Raw genomic sequence first — 7,652 nt, 5'->3', positions numbered from 1 at the left:
AATGGTACTAATGATACAAGTCAGCAACTAACCAGCACTTCACCTTTTGCCTCTCTCCTCCCCCTCCAAACAGAATCTTCTCTGTTTTCCCTTCGCTATCTGATTTTTCCCTCCGCTTCCCCAGAGACAGGAGGAGCTGCAATTCCACCTTCCCAGAACCCAGCCCCTGACAGGTTTCAGGATCTAGCAGTTTTATTGCATAGTTAGGAGGTTATACCTGTGGCAGTCCTGATCAAAGTTCCCTTTCCTCCTCTCATCCCTCCATTAAGCATGTGTTATCTGTGTTCTCTGATCAATTGGCTAATTTTTTTTTAATAGCAGCAACCATCTTTGTTCCATGAGTTAAAGTGATATTTCATTCTTTTTCTGCTCTCAGGGTAGCACATTGAACAGAACCACTAAGCATTCAAAAGCTGTGAAAGAGGAAAATCAAGAACCATCTGAAACATCCCCTTTGCTAAGGGAGAGGAGTGATCAGAACACGATTAACTGAGTGATAAATGGGAGAACAATTTACCTCTCTTGGGTTAAGAAAGAAAAATAGACTATTCTCCAGGATAATAGCTGAGGTCTTAATTTTTAAATTGAAGTTATGCATCTACCAGTGTGATCTATTGTTGTCAAAAATATCAACATCCTCGATCATCCATGATCTCATTGGACAGCGGAACAGGCTCGAGGGGCTAAATGGCCTACTCCTGTTCCTATGTAATCACATTAAGGCAGTAACGATTTTGTAGTTGAACTAGAGAAATTTTTATTAAATATAATAATATCTGCTGTCCCATATGAGCCTTCAGTAAATACTGTAACCTGTTGGCTCGTGTTTCTTACCTACTGCAATTCCTGCTGTTATTAACTTTTACTGGGAACTGGAAGTGTGGTGGTAAGGGGAGGTTAGCCTTCTACTATTGAGGTACATTGTCGGTATAGGGGAGCAGTTCTGGTTTTCTGCTGCTCTGTACCAAACCTAATCTTTGGGGTGGGTGCTTTACGTTACATAAGATTGCAAAAGGAAACATTTTAATTTTTCATAGGTTTGTCAAATGAAAGAGAAGACCTTTTCTTTTATATAGCACCTTTTATGTCATCAGGACACCAAAAGTGCTAGGCATCCAATTAATTACTCTTCGAAGTATATTCGCTATTATGTAGGTCACAAGATGTGACTGAGCACCTCATGATCAAATTTTTTAAAAAAGAGGTGCGTGCAAGAAACTGCTCACCTAAGGTGAGATAGAGTGGTCCTGTGTAAGCCAGTAGGAAAGAATTGTGTGACTTGAGTGTAAAGAAGTGCATTTGTGTTGTGTATTTATTTTTCATTGTAAGAATGAGTGAACCACATTTCATGAGTTAAACACTATTCTGCTGGGAGCTTGTAGCAGTCCTGTAAACATTTTATGACGATCATTCTGCAAGGCATGTCTTGGCACGACATGTTTGCACTTGATCAGCATGATTGTATGGAGTTTTCAATTGATGATTCATTGGAATCCTCTATATAATTTTGATGTTTTGTTTGGCTGAAAATCATAATCTTCAACTTCTGAACCATCAGTTTACACTTTCACATTCATTCCTGGATCACGCAGTGTTCCAGATTGGCTGTCGGTGCCTGCAGGGATACTAAGTAGCACAGATAAACTAAAGCTGCTGGTGTGGCTTGTGTTTGGAAACAAGGGCTTTAACTGCTCCTGTCATTGAAACAAACTGGAACAGAGCGTTCCCTGCAAATACTGATTACATGGCATTGTTTGTATTGCTAGGCTGAATATTTTCTGCCAAAATCTAAAGCAAAGTTACGGGCAAAAATCAGATGACTGACACAAGTGCTTTCTTAATTTTTTTTAGGAAGCAGAAAGTGACCCCACTGAGGGTTGGAGGATGTCAATTAATATCTAAACTTCACTCTTAACTCCAATGTTAATAATAAATCAATTAAGTGAGGGAATTTCTAATTTCCAGATATAGTAATCATATTGGTAAATGCCTGTACAGGGTAAGATCATTATTTGCCAAATATAGCTTGTTGAAAGTTGCAGTCAGCTAAAAATGACTACTCTGAATACAGCCCCTTAACTCAACAGCTGATGGGTGGGAATAAGTCACATCTATCATCTGAAAAGCTAATTTCTCAAACTGGAAATGGCATTTTGCCACTACAAATGGTGCCAGAACAACCATGTGCAACTGTTAATTAGGTTCTGATTTGAATGGAATATTCTGAATTGCAAAAGTTAAAATGACTAACCTAATTCATGCCAGAACAGTTCCATTGAGACTAATTACTAAAGTCATTTAATGTATCTGGTTAGGCCCCAGGTGGGGTATTGTGTCCAATTCTGGGCACCACACTTTAGGAAGGATGTCTAGGCTTTAGAGAGGGTATAGGACAAATTTACTAGAATGGTACCAGAGATGAGGGACTTCAGTTACGTGGAGAAACTGGGGTTGTTCTTAGAGCAGATTTGATAGTGATGTTCAAAATCATGAAGGCTTTTGATTGATTAAATGAGAAACTTTTCAGGCAGAATGGTCGGTAACCAGAGGACTCAGATTTAAGGTAATTGGTAAAAGAACCAGAAATGACATTACTTTTTTTTAATGTAGGGAGTTATGATCTGGAATGCACTGCCTGAAAGGGTGGTGGAAGCAAATTCAATAGCAACTTTCAAAAGGGAATGGGATAAATACTTGAAGGGGAAAATTTTACAGGGCTATGGGGGAAAAAAGCTCTTCCAAATATCATTCTATGATCTGTAGTCAACTTTGCCTGTTGTAGAAATCTAGTTTGAATATCTAGAATCTGTGCCTCTCGCACTCCAAATAGTAATTTCCAAATACCAATTTCAATGCAAAAGAAAATCGAGTGCAGTGTAAAAGGGGCTGTTAATTTGCTATTTTTGCGCTACTCGTTGTTGATCAGTTTCACCCCCAATGTGTTTTAAGTGAGTCTATGTTGTTTACATAAGTAGTGTAAGAAAGTAAACTTCCCTAGATACAGTCTGGTTCGATTCCATTTCTGTTATCTATCCAGACTACGTATCAGCCCCATATGTGGTCACCCCCCCCCCCCCCCCCCCCCCCCCATCCTTAGGCTGATCTCAGCCCATGTGCACTAATTGTTCCACTCCAGCTTGAGGTTTCTTAAAAAAAAAACTGATGCTAATTCAGAAATCCTCTGGCAAAAAAATACTCTCTGTGGGTGTGAGGTTGTGAATGGCACTAAATAAAAGCTGGTTCTGTATGTATGCGATTTTAAAAAGTGCAATCTAGATGCTTTTAAGATTCAAGCTCATGAAATTTCTGGAAATTTGACAGGTATATAATTAGGATATACAACGTGAGCATAAAAATGTTATTGCTCAATACCTAATGCACTCATGGTCACAGTCACCAAGGCTGGCATTTGTAACTCTGGTTAGGGCCATTTCAGTAGTGGAACCCAGCTTAGAGATTCAGAGAGTTGAGAAAGGTGGACATGGATTTGGGAGGAAACATATTTAAGGATTGGAGAGGCAAGGCTGGTGCTGGAGTAGTAGTTTACAAAGACAAATGGGTTGATAGTGGTAGTTTTGATAGCAGGCAGGGAGGGGGTGCGGGGGAAGAGAAGACCCATTTACAATGTCAGCTAGAGTGGGGGGGTCAAGGAACAAGAGATGGGTCGTGTGGACAATATAAGCTCAGAGAGGGCATTTGGGGAGAAAGTTCAGGGCTAGTGGAGAGTGGGAAGCGAGAAAGAAAATTAAGTAGGATCAAGGATTTGTACCACATTGCCTCGCTACAGCTTTCTATCTTGGAATGGAAACCAAATAACTTGAATATGCACTTTAATAATCATTATGCTGTTTTGCAGCAGTACCTCCCCATAACAGCCAGAAAGGATAATCACCATTTCATCTGCACCTCCATCTTTAGGGCGACCAATCATCCCGCACCCCCCCCGCCCCCCCCCCAAGTTCTCGGTCGACAATGCAGCAGTGCGCTGCATGGATTTTTGCAATCTTTGTGACAGGTCACTGAGCTTCTCACAGTTGTAGTTACTGATATAAACTTCTGCCCACCAGCATTGGTTGGATTTTGCTCCTAGCAGCATTTGCTGCTGAGGGTTATGACAGTCCTCCATTTTTTTCATTCAGTGGTACTTCCCAATAGCATTGGTGTTTCAATTGCAGCAACAACCAAGTGGTAAGGATGGAAATTCCTTTGTGGATTCTGATAGCATTACATTGTACAATTTTTATGGAAGTGTTCACAAGTGGACAACTGGTGTGTGTGTATATATAATACTTGGTTATGTCTATACTAAGTTTCATGTCATCATATCAAGTTGCCTTTATTTTTGCCTGGTACTTCTAGTTCCTTCCTGCCCCTCTCCCCAACCTTGGCAAAGGCTGACAATATGAAACTACAAAGTTACTTTTTAAATAAAGGTGGAAACTATTTTCCTGCATATACAGCCATTTACCTTTAAGTGTACACTGATTAAGTATGGATAGTGCTGCTATCTCAAATTATCTACCACATTCAAATTTTGGTCTTATCCACAACCATCAGTATGATTTTTCAGTATGGCTTTTCCAGGATACAGTGCCAGAACTCTTGCTCCTTGTCAAACAAAAATTGTCCACTATGGTGCTCATCTACAAAATCTTTCAATATTAAGCACTATGCACTTCTGAAGGATCAGTTGGCTTCTCACCAAAGCTAGAGTTGTTCCTAATTTCTATCAAAATGCTGTTGATGGTTCATCTTCCAATTCTTTTTCTATTAATTCAAGGGATTCCACAGGACTGTTTTCTTCTGTTCTTCCATAGTATCAAATGACCTCCAATCATCATCCAACCTCACCCACTACTTTCCTGATGATTCCACTCTACATTCAGATCATATGCCTTCAGTGCACACAACTGCTATTGTTCTTAGTATTACAGCTGAACCAGAACTGCCACAGCTTTCAGTGCTATGCACCTTCAACACTTGATGTAATCACATATAACCAACAGCTACCACCTTTCACTTTTGATCATTCCCATCAATAGTCTTTTATCCATCAACATTTCTTTCAATCTAAAAACCAAACTCAAATTTGCTCCACTGCTAAAACAGACTCCAAAAAGCTTGATGTCCTCTTTCATGCTGAACACTTAATCACCCTCGACTGCAGTTAGACAGGGCCTTGGTGAGACCACATCTGGAGTATTGAGTGCAGTTTTGGTCTCCTTATCTGAGGAAGGATGTCCTGGTCATAGAGGAAGTGCAACAAAGGTTTACCAGCCTGATTCCTGGAATGACAGGACTGACGTATAAGAAGATATTGGGTTGACTAGGCCTATATTCACGAGTTTAGAAGAATGAGAGGTGATCTCATTGAAACATAAAATTCTAACAGGACTAGACAGATTAGATGCAGGGAGGATGTTCCTGATGGCTGGAGAGTCCAGAACCAGTACTCAAATGCTCTTGCAATGAAGGTCAACAAACCATTTGCCTTCCTAACTGCTTGCTGCACCTGAATGCTTGCTTTCAGTGGTGCACAAGGACACCCAGGTCTTGTTGCACCTCCCCTTTTCTCAATCCATCACCATTCAGATAATAATCTGCCTTTCCTGTTTTTAACAACCAAAGTGGATAACCTCACATTTAGCCACATTATACTGCATCTGCCGTGTTCTTGCCCACTCACCCAACTTGTCTAAATCACATTGGTGCCTCTGCATCCTCCTCACAGCTTACATTCCACCCCAGCTTTGTCATCTGCAAACTTGGAAATGTTACATTTAGTTCCCTCATCCAAATCATTGATCTATATTGTGAATAGTTGGGGCCCAAGCACTTTTAGTAAAGTTCCCCAATCTATCAGACAACTCGCACCTCATAATTTCCATTATTTGGATTTAGGACCCTAGTTTCAGATTCAACTATTTCACTCTCCATCTTAATGAGGAATTCTATCAATCATGTTATGGTTGCTCGTCCCTAAGGGACCCCGCACAATAAGATTATTAATTAATCCTTTCTCATTGCACAACAGCCAGTCTAGGATCACCTGTTCTCTAGTTGGTTCCTCAACATATTGGTCTAGAAAACCCACTCCAGGAAATGTACACACTCCAGGAATTTGTCCCCCACAGTATTATTGCTAATTTGGTTTGACCTGTATGTAGATAGAAATCACCCATGATTATAGTTGTACCCTTGCATGCATCTCTAATTTCCTGTTCAATACTCTCCTAGTGTTCGGGGGCCTATAGACAACCCCCACCATTGTTTTATGCCCCACCCCCTCCAGAATGACCTGCAGCCACTGACATCTTTGACCCTAGTACTTTGCATCTGTCTTTACTAAGGAAGAAGATGCTGCCAAAGTTACAGTAAAAGGGGAGGCAGTCAAGGTGGCAGATGGGGTGAAAACAAAGAGGTTCTAGAAAGGCTGGCTATGCTCAAGGTAGTCAGTCACCCAGTCCGGATAGATTGCTGAGGGAAGTAAGGGTGGAAATTGCAGAGGTACTAGCCATAATCTTCCAATCCTCCTGCGATAAAAGTGGTGGTGCCAGAGGACTGGAGAATTGCAAATGTTACACTTGTTCAAAAAAAAGTGTAAGGATAAACCAGCAATTACAGGCCAGTCAGTTTAACTTCTGAGGTGGGGAAGCTTTTAGAAACAATAATCCAGGACAAAATTAGTCACTTGGACAAGTGTGGATTAATAATGGAAAGCTAGCACAGATTTGTTAAAGACAAATAGTGTTTAACAAGTTTTTTTGATGAGCTAATGGAGGGTTGATGAGGGCAATACAGTTGATGTGCTTATGGTCTTTCAAAAAGGTGCTGAATAAGTGCCACATAATAGGATGATCAAAACTGAAGCCCATGGAATAAGAGGGGCAATTAGCTAAGTGACAGGAAACAGTAGTGGTGAATTTTTTTTGGGACTGGAGGAAGGTATACAGTGGTATTCCCTAGGGGTTGATACTAGGACCACTGCTTTTTTTGATCTTTATTAAAAGACTGATATACAGGGCACTATTTCAAAATTTACAGATGATGCAAAACTTGAAAATGTGAACAGTGAGGAGGATAATGAGACTTTAAGAGGCCATAGACAGGCTTGTGGTATAGATGGACACATGGCAGATGAAATTTAATGCTGAGAAGTACAAAGTGATCATTTTAGCAAGGAAGAACAAGGAGAGGCAATATAAACTAAATGGTACAATTCTAAAGGGGGTGCATACGCACATCTTTGAAGGTGGTAGGACAGGTTGAGAAAGCCTTTTTAAAAAAGCATATGGGATCCTGGGCTTTATAAATAGACATGATGTGGAGATGCCGGTGATGGACTGGGGTTGACAATTGTAAACAATTTTACAACACCAAGTTATAGTCCAGCAATTTTATTTTAAATTCACAAGCTTTCGGAGATTTCCTCCTTCCTCAGGCCTGAGGAAGGAGGAAATCTCCGAAAGCTTGTGAATTTAAAATAAAATTGCTGGACTATAACTTGGTGTTGTAAAATTGTTTACAATTTATAAATAGAAGCAGAGAGTACAAAAACAAGGAGGTTATAAAACACTGGTTGGGCCACAACTGGAGTATGTGTCCAATTCTGGGTGCTGCACTTTAGGATGTGAAGGCCTTAGAGGGTGCAG

At 40.4% G+C, this 7,652-nt stretch overlaps 1 protein-coding gene across 2 annotated transcripts in view; it reads left to right on the top strand.

Moving 5' to 3' along the window:
- The window catches only part of mfsd1l (major facilitator superfamily domain containing 1-like), a 36,055-nt gene extending 32,264 nt beyond the window's left edge, over window positions 1-3,791 (top strand). For both annotated transcript variants that reach the window (XM_068003291.1, XM_068003290.1), the window contains one exon: window positions 377-3,791. In XM_068003291.1, the coding sequence (XP_067859392.1) occupies window positions 377-493 (117 nt within the window). In that variant the 3' untranslated portion in view covers window positions 494-3,791. The remainder of the gene's footprint in view (window positions 1-376) is intronic.
- Window positions 3,792-7,652: the final 3,861 nt, after the last annotated feature.

This window comes from Heptranchias perlo, chromosome 22, assembly GCF_035084215.1.
Source record: "Heptranchias perlo isolate sHepPer1 chromosome 22, sHepPer1.hap1, whole genome shotgun sequence".
Taxonomy (NCBI): Eukaryota; Metazoa; Chordata; class Chondrichthyes; order Hexanchiformes; family Hexanchidae; genus Heptranchias; species Heptranchias perlo.
Note: the sequence above shows the minus strand (reverse complement) of the source record. Positions and strands in the feature narration are given on the sequence as shown.